The following is an 18430-nucleotide window of genomic DNA, read 5'->3' as shown; positions in this document are numbered from 1 at the left end:
AGGCAGGATGTCCACCTCATGATGCTTACTGTTTGGAAAGCAGGGTCTCACAAGAGTCCCTTGACATCATGTGATAACCATGATATCCTATCAGAGATAGTATCAGATTATCAGAGATACTAAGTATCAGAGTATCAGAGATACTTAGTATCAGAGTATCAGAGGTACTTAGTATCAGAGATACTAAGGATGTAGCCCACCTTCCTGACCAATCTTAGATCATGAAGCTAGTGGGTTTAGGATTTTTAAAAATGGTATTTTATTTCCTGGTCTCTCAAGGTCTCCTGATGTGTTGGCTCCTGTCTAATTCAGTGGTTCCAGATCTAGGGAAGCCCAGGCTGGGGCAGAAGAGACTTGAACTAGGAAGGGAGCTCCTGTTGTATGTATGGTGGGGAGAGAGTTGAGAAGGAGACTCTGTATCTAGGAGATAGGAAAGGAAGTCCTGTCCCAAGAGGACTGATAATCCTGGTTCTAGGAGAATTAAGAAGGGGTTTAGGCAGGGTGTCAGGGAGCCAGGTTAGAGGGATTGGATGCCACCAACCATTACTGGATCTTGTCTTCCCCTCCTCCACTTCCTGGGGGAAAGAATCTGTGAGACACATTAGGAAGGCACTACACAATTATCCCCTTTCTGTGGAGAGTGGAATAAAAACTAGTTTTGTTGTTTAATACCACAACTGTCTCCCAGGAAGTGTGGATCCTGATAAATAACAAGATTCTCCCCAGCCCACTCCTCCCTCCACCCCCTTTTTTTCCCTGTGGAATCCCTAGATGACTTAGTTATAAGGTCAGGTAATCTGTACCGCTGAGGGCTAAACTCTCCTGGCCAATTGAAGAAGAACTTGAGATTGCTTTGACTGGAGAGAAGAGGGACGTGCCAAAGATGTAAGTGATGGCTTAAGGCTAGGTTACATAAGATGAAATACCACTAGAAGTTTCTCTGAGGGGAGTTGTATTAAGAATGAAATACTTAATGTTCAATGGGGATTTATTTAAGTTGATGTAATGAAGACTGCCACTGCCTTCCATCAGCTTGCTTTAGCCTGAATGTTTTATAAATTCATGAATGGTGAGTTTTGTTTCTTTGGTGTGAAATGAACAGAGCTTACCGGAGTGGGAAAGAAAAAATATTCAAGGAAACATGGGCCGTGAGGTAGAGATGAAAGTGGGAGTATCTTGGGGTGACTTGTTTAAAGGGTCTGGAATTGGGTGATTCAGATCGAACTTAATTTAGCTCTAAAGGGGAGGATGTTACTGGGGGACATTGGGTCACCTAAGAACAATGTTGATGGGGGTAGTGAGGGTAGGTAGAAGCCAGCTATGAGCCTACTGCTGAATGTATCAGAGGCAAGAAATTAGAAACAGTGTTGTGTGGATAATTCTTCTAGACCACGAAAATGATGCAGAGCACAATCTAGTTGGTGAAAGAAACTGCAGATCTTAGTTATATGGCATTGTCCTTAAAGTAGCAGGATACAGCGGATACTGGAAAAAAAAAGTTGAAATGTTTCTAAAACATCTCTTTTGGATTTCAGTTTTTTAACTTTGTAGACAAGTAAGTTAGATTCTCTTAGGTGAGCCTAAAATGGGCAGATTAAATCAGTTGTGAGATCTTTCAAAATGGCATGAACTCCAAGGGTAAAAGAACAGGGATGCAGGCTTAGTCTCTTGTGGGGAATACCAGTGCCCCAATTTATAACTGTTGTCTGGTTTGTGGGCCAAAGATAGACATCAGAATTTAGAATTCTGAAGATAATTTCCCCTTTAATATAAACAAAAACAATAGTGGCCTCTTTATAAACTATGAACTTGAACTTGGGCTAGAATTTTGTGAGCTAACTTCACTAGGTAATCTGTCATGTAAAAAAAAAAAAAAAAAGAAACCCACTAGATTGTAAATTAAATGTTATTGGTAAGGGCAGTTGAACACTTAAGTATTTTCAGGATTACATATTTTATAAACTGGGAATAAAATAAAATATAAAGCAGAAGGAAATGTTTTACAAATTCCTGAAACCTTAAATTGCAGCCCTTAACTTCCTGTTTACTGCCTCCCCCAGTCCCCACACTTCTATTTCTTGGTCCCAAACACTCAGACATAAAAACCATGTGAGCAACTTGCCATTTTCCAGTTCTCATTAATTCAACTGCTTCATTGATTTTATCCAGATTCAGAGTGTGAGTAATTAGTGGATCTAGATTAAATTTCTTTGCCATGTAATCAGAAACCAGTTTAGGGATGCTCTCTCTGCTTTTCCAGCCTGGAAATACACAGATAAACCATAAATTTTATGTATGAGACTCATCATACAGGAAAGGCAATATAAGGTAACTGCTGGAGGTCCTGGCTTTGAGGGGATCTAAGGATTTCCCATTGATTATCTCAGTCATCCTGGGAATGACTGTCCCAACCATACACCTATGGAGAAGGCTTTTCTTTTGAAGAAGACCTCTGATATTAAGAGGAGGATTTACTCAAAGCAGATAGAACATGGGTCTCATCTTAGATGTTTTTGGTGTCAGTTTGTACTATTTGGGGAGCTGTAAATCCATATCTAATGTGTAACAAAGACCAAAGTCTTGGGAACTGTGAAAGGAAGTAGTGCAAAGGTTGTGCGTGTTTGTGTTTTGATCTGCAGCTTCCTGAAAAAGCCAAATATCTTAAGAACTTTCATCATGGCAGTGATTTCAGTCAAGCTTTGAGGAAAGAATGAGATGTGCTTTACGGAACTAAGAGTTGCACAGGAAAAGAGGGGGTCAGTTAAGGCAATGTAAGCTTGCTGTTCTCTTTTCTTTCTCATGATTTTCAAGAATCATGAGATTCAAGAATCATGATTTTCATGAGACTCAAAAATCATGGTTTTCAAGAAAATACTACCTTTATTCTTTCTTTTATTGATGTGTTGTATCACATTGACTGATTTGCGGATGTTGAACCAACCTTGCAGCCCTGGAATAAATCCCACTTGGTCGTGGTGAATAATCCTTTTAATGTACTGTTGAATCCTATTGGCTAGTATTTTGTTGAGTATTTTCGCATCTGTGTTCATCAAGGATATCGGTCTATAGCTCTCTTTTTTGGTGGGATCCTTGTCTGGTTTTGGGATCAAGGTGATGCTGGCCTCATAAAATGAGTTTGGAAGTTTTCCTTCCATTTCTATTTTTTGGAACAGTTTCAGGAGAATAGGAATTAGTTCTTCTTTAAATGTTTGGTAGAATTCCCCCGGGAAGCCGTCTGGCCCTGGGCTTTTGTTTGTTTGGAGATTTTTAATGACTGTTTCAATCTCCTTACTGGTTATGGGTCTGTTCAGGCTTTCTATTTCTTCCTGGCTCAGTTGTGGTAGTTTATATGTTTCTAGGAATGCATCCATTTCTTCCAGATTGTCAAATTTATTGCCGTAGAGTTGCTCATAGTATGTTCTTATAATAGTTTGTATTTCTTTGGTGTTAGTTGTGATCTCTCCTCTTTCATTCATGATTTTATTTATTTGGGTCCTTTCTCTTTTCTTTTTGATAAGTCGGGCCAGGGGTTTATCAATTTTATTAATTCTTTCAAAGAACCAGCTCCTAGTTTCGTTGATTTGTTCTATTGTTTTTTTGGTTTCTATTTCATTGATTTCTGCTCTGATCTTTATGATTTCTCTTCTCCTGCTGGGCTTAGGGTTTCTTTCTTGTTCTTTCTCCAGCTCCTTTAGGTGTAGGGTTAGGTTGTGTACCTGAGACCTTTCTTGTTTCTTGAGAAAGGCTTGTACCGCTATATATTTTCCTCTCAGGACTGCCTTTGTATTTAGCATTTATACATCCTTATATTTAGTATATTTAGTATACATCCTTATATTTAGTATTGTGCTAAGTAACCTGCCTGCTGGGGCACAACCCAGAATTTGGTGGCCTGCTCATTCCTGGAAAGGGTGAGTGTTGTGTAATGGTGCAGGGAAGTAGCAGTGTCAGAACAAGCTTATACTGTGACAGGATCTTGGCAGTTACTTACTTTTCTTGCACTACTTCCTTTCACAGTTCCCATATTCTATATTCTGCATGTAATGCATTATATCACCAGGACTTACTCATTTTTTAACTGGAAAGTTGTACTTCATAACCCCCTTTACCCATTTTGCACACAATCTTCATCCCCTCCGATAACCACAAATCTGTCTTCCGTATCTATGAGTCTGGGTTTTGCTTTGTTTCATTTGTCATGTGGTATTTGTTTCTTTTCTCTCTGATTTACTTCACTTAGCAAAATAGCCGCAAGGTTCATACTTGATATTGCAAATGTCAAGATTTCATTCTTTTTTTTTGGCTGAACAGCATTCTATTATACACACACACACACACACACACACACACACACATCTTTATGCATCCATTCACAGACAGGCACTTAGGTATTTCCATATCTCAGCTATTGTAAATAATGCTGCAATGAATATAAGTGTGTCTGTATCTTTTTTGTTAGTGTTTTCATTGCTGGAATTGCTGTATCATATGGTAGTTCTATTTTAATTTTTTGAGGACCCTCCCTACTGTTTTCCACAGTAGCTGCACTAATTTACATTCTCACCAGCAGTGCCACGAGGGTTCCCTTTCTTCCCCATCCTTGTGAATACTTGTTATTTTTGTCTTTTGACACTAGCCATTCTGACTCATGTGAGCTGGTATCTCATTGTGGTTTTGATTTTCATTTCTCTGATGATGAGTGATATTGAGCATCTTTTCATGTTCCTGTTGGCCAGCTGTTTGTCTCCAGTGGAAAAAAATGTGTATTTAGTTCCTCTCCCATTTTTTTTTTTAATGGGATTGCTTGATTTTTTGTTACTGAGTTGTATAAGTTCTTTATATATTTTGGATATTATTATCAGGCATATGATTTGCAAATATTTCCTCCTATTCAGTATGTGTGTATGCAGCCTTTAGGCTGAAAGCAGGAAAATGCTGGACTGCTTGTGCTTGCCAGTTTTAGTCAGGGGCAAGGGAGCACTGCAACCGCCCAAGCTCACAGACTTTAACTAGGTACCAGGAGAACTCCATTCATGATTTCCTTGCCCCAGAGAGAGAACAGGGGAGCACTACAACCACTTGTGCCCTCTGGCCTCCTTGAGTGCCATGGGAGTGTGCTGTATCCAAGCTTGCTTACCTATGCTAGCAGTTTTGTGGAGAGTACAACAATGGCATTGGCTAGTACCTCCATCACTGAGGAGCTTCTCATCTGGCCCCTGTCCTTCCAGCTGATGACCCCAGATTAGCAAATGTATCTCCCTCACATATAGTTTAGACAGTTTTCAAACTGCTGATTTTTCACTGGGTCTTGGGGTGAGCAAGACCATACATGAGCCTTCTAAGAGAGGAATCTCAGTTTCCTATAGCACTTGGGACCCCCACCTAATGTCAGCCCTGGTGGGTTTTCCAAGCCAGACATTCTGGGGTCTCATCTCATCCTTGTGCAAATCTCAGGGGCCAGGGTGCCTGTTGTAGGGAACCAATCTTTTGCTCTTCTGGAACAAGCGCCTATCTGCTGAGGTTCATCCTTACTGTATATCACTGAAGCAGGGGTGGGGTTTTTGTAAGACCATGTCTCTGCATCTTCTCCCCATGGCAATAGGATCCTTTTATCCTTTGTTGTGTAGAGCATTTCATCTAGTTTTCAGTTTTTAGATCTTTTCCAGAGGGAAGTGATCCATGTGGGGCTGTAGGCTTGATGTGTCTGTGGGAGGGGATGAGTTTAGGATCTCCCTATACTGCCCTCTTGTATCCTCCCTTTCTTAAATATTGTCATTATTTGAAAACTATTGACCCAGAGGATTATACTGTCTATGGAAGGTATGATTCATTTAATAATAACTATATGAATGCCTAAGTGGCCAGTGATATAGTTTATGGGAATTATTTAAAATACTGGTGATCTTATTTTATAAGAGTTAGCTGAGTATGTGTATTTGGAATCAATAGTTTTCATCTATAAAAGGGGGACAATGCAGTGGTTGTATCCAATTATTACAAATGGAAGAACTGAAATTTTTAATTTAAACTGGATTATTTATGTATTTGTTTGTTTGCTTTTGCTAGCCCTGCCATTTATCTACTCTTCATAAATGAATTGGGTAAGACTCTTAGTGTCTATAACAATACATTGCCATAGCTAATTTGGAGACCACAAATAGCTCACTGGTCCAAATAATTCAGATAGCTCCTAATCCTTATCTCTTCTGCTCCCAAATTCAGATTGTCCCAAATTTCTGGATAAAACATTTCTTCTTAAATAATAGATTACTTGCTTATGAGTCCAGAATCCTAAGCAGATTTATTTAGTTTTCTACTTTCTTAATTTTCTCAATAAACTACTCTTTTAAAGTATATTAGAATGCAGGTTCTAGGACAGGCTTAAAAAATGGAAAATCAAAGGATTCTATGAAAAAATTTTTTTTCTGGGAATAATTCTCATTTGCTTTATATTGGTAGTATTTCTTTTTAGTCACTAATCCATTATGTTTAATATCTTTGAGTTGATATAAGGCTTACATTAGTCGAACAGTAGTAGTTCAGTATATTCTTCAAAGAATCTCACTTGGCAGATATATAATTCAATTGAAGTATAGTTTTTGATCACAATATTGCCTTTTCTTTTCAACTTATAATTTGTAATAAACTTTGGACACCAGTTTCTTTATTAATCAACAAAAAGCTTACCAAGAAGTAACTGTAAGTTTCAATAAAATTAAAAAAGTAACTGTATACATCAAATATCCATCTCCCTATCTTGGATATTTATGTGTTGAAACAAAAACTGTAATCTAAAGTTCTTGTTTTATTTCCTTCTTAAGCATTTATGACACATTTCTCTACTTATCATCTCTAAAACCTCATGCATTTTCCCTCTCCCCTGTTTCATCCATACCTCCAAAAATGGTTCCCTTCAAAGAACGTCCTGAAAGAAACAATAAGCCACTGATGTTGAGACGGACGCCTGCCAAGAACCCAACAATCACACAGACCCCATGGCTCTCGTGGCACAAGGCCAGGGCAGCTTCCTGTTGTGAAGCAATGCAAGACAATGCAAGAGTTAAAAGATGTACTTGAGAGTTGGACCTAATTTCAGATAAACTGCTAAATGGTCTGTGATCTTTTCTGATGCTCCATGACCTCATTTGAAATAACATTTATCTCACAGGGATTTACTGAAATGACATTGCATGATGCCTAGTGTAATACCTGGCACTTTAAGACTCAGTAAATGGAAATTAAAAAATGAAAATACTAAACACACCCGTGGTGGTAACAACAACAGCAACGATAGTAATAATTTTTATGAGAACCATTACTAATATGGGTGATTTGTTAGAATTGACTTTTTCTTTTAGACATTGACGAGTACAGCTGGAGAGTTGTATAACATCTTGTATTAACCAAGTGATAAACAGACATGTTCCCATTAGTTATTTTCAAAAGCTGTTTCTCATAGCAAGACTATCTGTGGGAAAGACTGTGAGAAAGATTTGGTTATACATTTTTACACACGAGGGAGTTCATGTGTAGTGAGGAATGAAAACATTTTGTAAGCTGAGGAAAGCACTGAGATTGAAAGAGACGGTGATTGGGTTTTCATACAGCTAACTAGAACACAGAGTCATGCAATTCAATAGTATGTTATTTCTACAAATCCTCAAGGAAAGCATCAGATTGTGAAATAACTCCCTCTACATTTATATTCTTATATAAACCATGTTCAGCTGGAAAAACAACTACTGCTTGCTTCACTTTTGAAATGAATCCATCTAATCAAATTGGCTAATATTTTCTTTGGAAGCTTACTCAGATCTACCGTGAAAGACTGCTCAAAGTGCAAAGCTCATTCCTTTATACGGTGGTTAATCCAGTACTACCCTTCTTTCTTAACTCTCCTGGCTTGGAATCTGTAGTTACCAGGTTGTTGTTCATGAAATAATTCAGTGAGAATTCTTTACAAAGCTTTTCTGTACTGCCTGTTGGAGGTTGTCTTCTTATTTGAAGGAATGGTATGATGGAAGAGAGGGAGAAATCTCAGTATGGGAGTTCAGTGTTGGAGTAGTGAATAGATTTGTAGGAGTGGACAGAGGATACCAGCTGGGATGTCATGGGGGCACAAGGAAAATTAAATAATTTAGAGGAAATTAAATTAAAATCTAAATTAAAATTCAATTAAAATCTAAACTTACGACGGGCAGAAATATTGGTTATTTTCCCTCGGGAAAAAATCACATATCACAGTTTCTGGATTTCCGATGACCTCAAAGCAAAATTCCACACCAGCACCTGTCATATCAAATAAAACTTCTTGGATGGGCTTCTTGAAGTCCTGTGGGTTGATGCACTTAGTGGCACCCACTTCCTTCACCTTCTCAAATTTATCTTTGTTGATGTCCACCCCAATGATCCTGGCTGCTCCTGCTGCTTTACAGCCTATGATCACAGACAGGCCGACTCCTCCAAGGCCAAACACCGCACATGTGGAACCTGGGGTCACCTAAGCACACGAAGGCAGAAAACAAAAGCAAAGGGGACATGTGTCTTGACTCAGTTGGAAAGAGCCAAGTCTGTATATACTTTTTATGAGATATAAGCAAAGGACATTTTCAGATAAAACTCATTGTAACTGAGAGTTTTAGTTTCTGAGGGTATTTCTAGATGTGGAATACTGTTTGCTAGAGGAGCAAAAAACTGCCTGTAAATACAATTTTAAGTTCTGGGAGTTAACATGAGTAGAAGCAGTTTAATGAAATTTCATTGGATCTTAAGACTTACTTAACAGAATATTTGATTCCAGTTATTTTTGAGTTTTTAAAAACCATCCTCATCTATCTCCATGCAACTCTTCATTTCTCTTTTCCTTTGGAAAACTTTGCATCCCTTTAAATGTCAATGCAAATAATAAGCAAAGGCTTATTTTGGGGGGGGTCCAAAATGAGACTATTTCAAATAGAACCCCTTCTGTCCTATTTCTCTAGGATGGGGACTAACAGACTTTAGAGTAAAACAAAGTAATGAAGTTCAACAGCTATTTACAAAAGGTAGCTGGGAAGGTTTGGGGGATGTCTCAAAAACAGTAGTTCCCACTACTGAGTAGTTCCCATTCAGTCAGAGTGGGATTACCTGACCAATTTGTCTTATATAGCAGTATCTCCTCTGCCACCTGGTCTTTTTGCTATCCTTTTATTTTTATGAGCACTTGACTTTCCCCTGATACATTATACAACAGAATAGCAGCTCAGTGAGTTTTGTTAGCTGCCGAATGCCAGCACCTGGAGCAGTGAATGACTCCATAAATGTTTGTTGAATAAAAACAAAACAAAACAAAAAGGATAAACTGGAATGTGGAAGAACACAGTAATTTTGCAACTGTTTTATGTTTAACTCCCAGGAATTCCTGGTATCTCCACTTGTGACTGTCATCCAGACTTGATTTGCTACTTACCACTGACCAAAAGGGAATGGGAAAGATATTGAAGGGTGTAAGAGGATGACCAGACAGTAAGGAACTCAGGGATGTTTAGAGGAAGGTTTGTGATTCTTCCTCAGGTTGTTTGGTTAAACATGCCCAGCCAGGTGCATGAGGATTTTCATCTCCATCGACCAAGAATTCCGTTCATACCTGGTATAAATGCTCCTCACCTTGGCAGTATTGATTACAGCACCATACCCGGTGGAAAAACCACAGCTCACTAGGCATACTTTCTCCAGAGGAGCAACTGCATCAATCTTGGCAACCAAGATTTCTTTTATCACTGTGTATTCAGAGAAGGTGCTTGTATTTGCAAAGTGATACACTGGTTTTCCCTTGCAGGCAAACCTACTGGTACCATCAGACATCAGGCTGGACTCTGACTGTCTGTTATAGACAAAAACAAAACAAAACACAAAACCAAATTTTTCTTTTGAATTAGAAAGCTTAGTTTCCTTCTAAGGAAATTGAATTTTTCAAAAAGAATATTAGTAAAACCTTACTTGGTTTGTATACAAAAATTATCCCCAGGATTAAGGCAAGAGGCACATTCTCCACACTGCGGTAGAAAGAGTGTGATAACTTTATCTCCTGAAGAAGAAAAGCATTTATTAGGTTATTATTTTTCCAAGTAAAGATATAGCTGACTTTCAGGACTTCACCAACAAAACACCCAAGAAAATATGGTAACTGTGAATTATTTCTGCATTTAATGGTGCTCAGTTTTGTGGAAAATATCAAATACTTATGAAAAGAGGGGATGTCTTCATCTGTGTCTAGCCCTGGGCTCAGCAACTGAATGTCAAGGAACTTGCCATCCTGTAAATTCCTCTTGAAGTCAAATGATTTTGTTATGTAGTCATTGAGCCATGCCTTACTTTATATTTTCTATACAACTTCTGCTGTGAAGGATTGGATGTAAAATAGAATGGATTCTAGTTCAGAGAATAAGTAAAGAGTGTCTCTTTACTCTCCTCTGTGTTTTAAATCAGTCCTTCTTGGCGGTGGTTCCTCTAATAATGTGCAAAGTATAAGAAAAAAAGTTCAGGCAGGTTCCTCTAGTAATGTGCAAAGTATAAGAAAAAAATTAGAGTAACTTGCTTGTAATGGACTTACTGACTTGTAATCATACAACCGCATTATCTATTATTGTAGAGGAATTTGTTTCATATTTTTAGTTAAGAACACTTACAGGATTTGGACTTTATAAATTTACTTTTAGTTTTTAAAAAGTATACATGCATATGTCAAAACATTTAAATTTCACAAAAGTGTAGTTTATGTTCTTATCAATGGTATCTTTCAGAGTTGTAACCCATTTCAAAATATAAAGGCTAACATATGGCTTATCCTCTTTGTAGGTCTTACTTTTTTACTTAATAATAGACCTTGGAGATTTAGTGATTTTTGTTTAATAGTTACATAGTTTTTCTGTCGTATAGATATATCATCATTTATTTAACCAGTTCTTTGGACACTGATAGACATTTAGGTTTTTTTCCTAAACAGTCATAACAAGTAACAATGCAATGAATATTTTGTGCATACATGAGCTGTGGTAGGCAGAAATTTTAAAAAGTGCCCCTCCAAGAGGTCCCATTCAAATCCCCAGAAACTGAATGTGTTATCATGCCCATGAATATGTTACAGGGGAAAGGGGGTTTTGCAGATGTAATTAAGTTCATTGAGCATCTGACATGAAAATAGGGAGATCATCCTAGGTTATTTAGGTGGACCCAAAGTAATCACATGAGCCCTTGAAAGGAGACAAGAGGAAAAATCAGAAGAAGACAAAGTGATTGCAAGGTTGAGTAGGATTGGATATGCCAGTGCTGCCTTGAGACTGAAAGTGGGCAAAGGGCCACATGAGAAGGAATGTGAACAGCTTCAAGGAGCTGACAGTGGCCCTAGCCAACAGCTGTTCAGCTAACAACCTCCAGGAAATGCATACTGACAACAACTTGAATGAGCTTAGAAGTGGATTTTTCTCCAGAATCTCCAGATGAGAACCCAACTGATCAACACCTTGATTTTAGCCTTGTGAAACCCTAAGCAGGGAACTCAGTCAACCACCCAGACTTTGGACCCACAGAAACTGTGAGATAATAAAGTTGTTTTACTTTAAGCTGCTACATTTGTGGTGATTTTTTTTTTTAACATCGTTAATAGAAAGCTAATCCATGAGTATAGAACTATAGAATGACTTTCTAGAATTGGAAGTATTGGATCCAAAATATACACATTTAAATGATGTTACATATTGCCAAATTCAGAGTTGTACAAATTTACTTTCTAGATAATAATGTTTGAGGTAGCTATTTGCCTGCACTCTGTCAGCCCTACATATTACCAGAATTTTAAACCTTTGCTTATTTGTTAGATAAACAGTGTTTTCCTCCTACACTGTTGGTGGGAATGTAAGCTGGTGTAACCACTCTGGAAAACAGTATTGAGTTCCTCAAAAAGTTGAAAATAGAACTACCCTACAATCCAGCAATCACACTACTGGGTATTTACCCTAAACATAAAATGGAGTGATCCAAAGGGGCACATGCTTCTGAATGTTTATAGCAGCACTGTCCACAATAGCAAGACCACGGAAAGAGTCTAGATGTCCATCAACAGTGTATATATACACCACAACAGATGTGGTGTATATATACAATGGAATACTATGCAGCCATCAAAAACTGAAATCTTGCCATTTGCAGTGCTGTGGATGGGACTGAGAGTATGATGCTAAGCAAAATAAGTCAATCAGAGAAAGATAATTATCATATGATCTCTCTGATATGAGGAATTTGAGAGGCGGGGCAGGAGGTCATGTGGGGAAGGGAGGGAAAAATGAAACAAGATGGGACCAGTGAGGGAGATAAACCATAAGAGACTCTTAATCTCAGGAAACAAACTGAGGGTTGCTGGAGGGGTGGGGAAGAGATAGGGTGGCTGGGTGATGGACATTGGGAAGAACATGTGCTATGGTGAGTGCTGTGAATTGTGTAAGACTGATAATTCACAAACCTGTACCCCTGAAACAAATAAAACTTATATGTTAATAAAAAAAGCAAAAGCAAAAACAAAAAGCCAGTATTTTACCATTGTATTTTGTTTTAAACATTTTAAAATTTAAATTTGATTAATTAACATATAATATATATTTGGTTTTAGAGGTATAGCCCTGTGATTCATCAGTCTTACATAATACCCAGTGCCCATTGTATTTTAAATTTTTATTCAGTATGTTTGAGGTTAAGCAACTTTTCATGTATATATATGTATTTTCTCCAAAGGAAATATACATTTCCTTTGGCTATTTTTCTACTTGGCTGTTTTTATCAAATGGCTTTTAAAAAATTCTTTATATATTAGGGGAATTTGCCCATTGTCATATTTGTTGTTGATTTTGGTGTTTTTTTTTTTTAAGATTTTATTTATTTATTTGACAGATCACAAGTAGGCAGAGATGCAGGCAGAGAGAGAGGGAGAAGTAGGCTCCCTGCCGAGCACAGAGCCCAATGAGGGGCTTGATCCCAGGACCCTGAGACCATGACCTGAGCCGAAGGCAGAGACTTAACCCATGGAGCCACCCAGGTGCCCCGGGGGTTATTTTTTATAAACAAAATTTCAAGAACTTTTTATGGTGTTAATTTAATCGATGTATTATTTCATATCTTCTAGATTTTTTTGTGTTGATTAAAATTTCCTTCCTTTCCCTGAGGTAATACAGTGTTCTCTTATGGTATTTCTTTTTTTTTTCAAGACTCCATTTATTTATTTGAGAGAGAGAGAGCACAGAGGGAGAAGAAGGAGAAGCAGGCTCCCTGCAGAGCAGAGAGCTGGGTGGGGAGGTTCCATTCCCGGACCCTGAGATCATGATCTGAGCTGAAGGCAGATGCTTAACTAACTGAGCCACCCAGGTGCCCCTCTCTTATGGCATTTTATAGCACTTCTGCAGTTTCACTTTTCACATTTAATTCTTGGGTTCATAATGTGTATTTCCTTGACATAAAGAATGTAATAGCAACTCAACTTACTTTTTCCCCAGATGACTATCCAGTTGTTTCAACATCATTTACTGAGTAATCCACATTCTCCCCCTCAAATTTGAAAGCAAAACCAAACCAAACCCTGTGTTAAATTGGGTTTTGGAGGGGGTAGAGGGATGGGTGAGTAGGTATTAATGTGGTAGGTGTTAAGGAGGGCACGTATTGCATGGAGCACTGGGTGTGGTGACTAAACAATGAATTTTGGAACACTGAAAAAAAAAACAAAATAAAATTTAAAAAATTAAAAAAAAATTCTTTATATATTTGATCTAATTCTGGACTCCTTCTCTCTTTTGTTCCACTACTGCATTCAGCTATTTATTATATGCTTCATTTTAATAATTTTCAACAGTTTTCCTCAGTTTCCTTTTTTATAAATTTTTGCCTCATTTGTACTTTATTTCAAGTTCAGTTTATTGCATGCTACTTGTTTTTATTAATATCAAAATAGGAATGCAAATATACATTTTGTGTTTTTGTGTAACTTATAAATAATGATCCCTCCTTTCCTATGAAATGGGCAACTTCTCACATTTTGTTTCCAATTGAGCTTAACATTTAAGAGATGCTTGTTATTTTCCTGATGGGGGTTCTAAGTTGCTGCAATTTCCTAGCTCCCAGTGCTAATTCATACCTGTTTTCACTGTGCTCACTCCTTCTCCCACACTCTCAACTATTCCAGCTGCTTAGTGGCCCATAATGACAGGATAATGGTTGTAAAAGATTTTATTCTCCAACATTTTCATCTCTGAACCACAGAGCCCCGTGGCCACAATCTATATGGAAGGCAAAAAGTAAGATGGTTTTCTCAGTGTCAAACAAAGGTGTTTCAGAATTGTTAATCTTTTTTTAATGTTTTTCTAAAAATTTAAATTCGATTAATTAACATATAATATATTATTTAGTTCGGGGGTACAGGTCTGTGATTCATCAGTTTTATATAATACCCAGTGCTCATGACAACACATACCCTCTCCAATGTCCATCGCCCACTAACTCATCCCCCTACCCAATTCAAAATCAGGGAAATACAAATCAAAACCACAATGAGATACTACCTCACACTAGTCAGAATGGCTAAAATGAACAAGTTAGGAAACGACAGATGTTAGTGAGGTTGTAGAGAAAGGAGAACTCTCCTATGCCATTGGTGGGAATGCAAGCTGGTGCAGCCACTCTAGAAAACAGCATGGAGGTTCTTCAAAAAGTTGAAAATAGAGCTACCCTATGACCCAGCAATTGCGCTACTGGGTATTTACCCTAAAGATACAAACGTAGTGATCTGAAGGGGCACATGCACCCAAATTTTTATAGCAGCAATGTCCACAGTAGCCAAACTATGGAAAGAGTATGAATGTCCATCGACATATGATTGGATAAAGAAGATGTGGTGTATATATACAATGGAATGTTATGCGGCCATCAAAAATGAAATCTTATCATTTGCAATGACATGGTTGGAACTAGAGAGTATTACACTAAGCAAAATAAGTCAGTCAGAGAAAGACAATTATAGTGTGATCTCACTGATATGTGGAATTTAGGAAACAAGACAGAGGATCACCGGAGAAGAAATGAATTATTAATCATTTAAAACTTTTTATGAGTTTGATACACTGCATTAATTTTAATGCATTTATTTCTTAGATTTAATTGTAGAGAGGGGTCAATAATAATTTGTTTAAAGCAATTCAGTGGTTTTCATTAGCTAATTTCAGAAGCAAAATGATGATTTAAGACTTACATAGGTTCAGAAAAGACATCTGTACAACTGTAGTGTACATCAGAGGTCTCACTTGTCCTTCATTGAAGCTTGTGGGTAGGAGTATGGAGGAGGAAGACCAATTATAGAAATGAAATAATTGGAACCCAGAAAAGCAAGAGATGTTTTCTATTATAATTGAAGACTTAATTTATTTCACGGTGGAGGGGGCTTTAGGGTTGTATTAATCATACAATATGGTTTATGGGTAGAAGCTTCTTTTAATTAGTAGTTAGTATTATAGTTGTAAATAAGTATCCTTTATGCATTTAGCCTATGCTATATCTTCCCAATCTTTTGTCTGGCTGGATTAAAAGACTGATGAAGTGACGTCTGCCTTCGGCTTGTGTCGTTGATCTCAGAGTTCTGGGATTGAGCCCTGCTTCAGGCTCCCTGCTCAGTGGGAAGCCTGCTTATCCCTCTCCCACTCCCCCTGCTTGTGTTCTCTCTCTTGCTGTCGCTCTCTCTCTGTCAATTAAATAAATAAATAAAATCTTTAAAAAAAAAAAAAGACTGGTGGAAATGGAAAAGAAATAGCAGAGTATGTAGCTTTATTTCTGAGTTGAGCATTGCGAAAAGAATGTGTAATTTACAGTTAATAGCTTTGATTTTTGGTGTGGAAATATGATTTTTTTTTTTTTACCTTTATGCGAACTTCCTTTGCCTTTGGTGGGGCAACTTCTACCTCCTTGATGGAAAATGGTGCACCAGGCTTCCAGAGTATGGCTGCTCTGCACCTAATGGTCTGGGAAATAGAATATGGGGGCAGAAAGGGAAACTTCTTAGGCCTAAGAGCTGGGGAATTCCTATATTAATGAATATTAGAAGGTTTAGTTCAGTTCTACACTCAGAACTGAAAAAAATAATCATTGCTTAAATATATGCTATATGTAGTTTCTAAATACCAATTCAGCTTTTCTTGTGCTATCAGTTTCTATATTCTAGTTATTTTCACAATACTAATTATATAATGCTATACAATAAGAGGGTAGATGTCCTATTTTTGATGTTTGTATCAAGAATGAAGTTGTCCAGTGGCTGTTTCGGCATGAGGATGGCATTTGCATTGTGGGAATTTATGTGATCCTAGGTATGGAAGATCATCAGTTTTGGGGTAGAGGGGTCAATTATGGAGCAGGGAATGGAGACCATTAGTTGTGGTAGTTCATCACATGGTGGTGGTCACTGGCAATCTAAGGTCAGAAAAGTTGTTGGTGGCAAAGTAGTATTTAGGGGTTCTCATTTCAGTCTACCCCTATACTTGCTATAAAACCTCTTCCTATGTTGTTTTACCTTTCTTTTTATAGATTCAACCACTACCTTTTTGGAGATGACTTTGTCAGTCTGTATCTATAGATAAACTTGACCCTAAGCTTTAGACTTATTTATTCATCTCCTATTTGAATGTCCTATAGAAACATTTAAACATGAACACATTAGGGGTGCCTGGGTGGCTCAGTTGGTTGAGCGTCTGACTCTTGATTTCAGCTCAGATCATGATCTCAGGGTCATGGGATCAACCCTGCGTCAGGCTCCATGCTCAGTGCAGAGTCTGCTTGAGATTCTCACTTTCTTCTCCCTCTGCTCCCCCCCCCCTTACTCTCTCTCTCAAATAAATAAATAAATCTTTAGAAAAACAAAAACAAAACATGAACACATTATTTCTTTTTCCCTTCTTCTGTCCTCTTTTCACCTTCCGTTCCCTTTCCCCTCCTCAATGAGTGGAGGACACAACATATAATCTATTCCTCCCTCTGTAGTCTCTGTTTCAATGAGTGGCCATGTAAAGTATTCATTTATGTAGGAAAGAAACCTGGGAAGTATCCTTAGTTTATCTCTCTCCCTCAACCTCCACAATCTACCACTTTCTGGGAACTTTTTCCTTTTCTCTACTCTCGCCACCACTGTGTGGTCCACATCCTCATTGCCCTTCACCTAGCTTGAGTTCATCAATTTCAAATCCATCCTCTATGCTATTTGCCATCTGCACTATAATCCTGATCGTGCTAATCTTCTGCCTAAAAGTGATACTCTGATTGTTTATCAGGATCCATGACATGATCTATGGGGCTCTCCATGATCTTCCAATCAGTGTCTCACACCTTTCCTCTGGTCACTTCCTGCCTTAGATTTTACCCTCCAAGCACAGGAAAATATTCTGGAGATTCTTATGTGGTATATCTTTCTTGTTTCTATGTTGCTCCTCATGCTTTATCTGCCTGCACAACTGTCTTCTCCTGTACGTGGCACATTCTTCTGCAGGTTTCCTCTTAGGTGTCACCGTCTCTGGGAAGCAATGCTAGGTTAGGAGCACTTTGTTCTCTCTTTTTCTACCCTTGCACACTCTTTTATAATGATTCTTTTATAATTACTCTATCTCCTTGTGAAACCACTGAAAGAGGGGATGTCTCTGACTCTGGAAAATTTGACATAGGACTTAATATATTGATTAATGATGAAATGAAAAAATGAAGAAAGGCAAGTGCTTAAAAGGCATAAAATAAAAGGGAGTAGAGGAGCGATACTAAGATCAAGATAGTCTCCTACTTTGAAAAATATAGATACTGTTTGGGTGATGAGGTGTAGGCGAATAAGCAAGCACAGAAGCTGACACAATCATGACACAATATAAAGAGAAGACTACTTACTTTCCCTGTAGTACTCATGCTGCCCGTTTGGGGGTTCTTCTCTCCACAAGTGAATGTATTGAGAAAGGAGGGATTCTGGCTATAGCTTTCACTACGGGAAGGTTAGTATTACACAAGTCACTGGTTAGCCAAGAGGTTGGGTCATGAGTTTTTTTGTTTTGGTTTGTTTTTTAAATAATAAGGCCATCATTATGCCCAATGCCTGGAAACTGAGATTTTTCCATTTCCTTGAGGGAGGTTTTCCTAAGTATAATCTAAATAGATTTAGCTCAGTGAAAAAACATAAAATGTGAAATTACCTGAACTTCTTTTCTTTTCACAGTCGTGAAAGTCGTGAAGCTTCTCTCTTAGTACACCTGTTGAATTTTAAATTTGGTCTTTTAAATGTCCAAGTTTAGCATTTCTAATAGAGCTTACAAAATTGTTTCTTTTATGTTGCTTTTCAAATGCAAATATGATTGTCTGTGTCTCTAAATTTGAGTAATCCTTTTGATTTTCC

The 18430-nt window shown here is 37.8% G+C and overlaps 1 protein-coding gene across 1 annotated transcript; it reads right to left on the bottom strand.

Annotated features, from left to right (window-relative positions):
• Positions 1 to 1460: 1460 nt before the first annotated feature.
• On the bottom strand, positions 1461 to 17949 carry LOC131819641 (alcohol dehydrogenase 6-like). The gene is given in 9 exon segments (XM_059154891.1): positions 1461 to 1485; positions 2123 to 2261; positions 6896 to 7024; positions 8236 to 8500; positions 9646 to 9862; positions 9979 to 10066; positions 14156 to 14297; positions 15927 to 16028; positions 17932 to 17949. Coding segments are annotated over 9 exon segments (1125 nt in total).
• Positions 17950 to 18430: the final 481 nt, after the last annotated feature.

The sequence above is a fragment of the Mustela lutreola genome, chromosome 1 (assembly GCF_030435805.1).
Source record: "Mustela lutreola isolate mMusLut2 chromosome 1, mMusLut2.pri, whole genome shotgun sequence".
NCBI classification, from domain to species: domain Eukaryota; kingdom Metazoa; phylum Chordata; class Mammalia; order Carnivora; family Mustelidae; genus Mustela; species Mustela lutreola.
The sequence above is the reverse complement of the archived record's forward strand: the minus strand, read 5'-3'. Positions and strand labels throughout refer to the sequence as shown.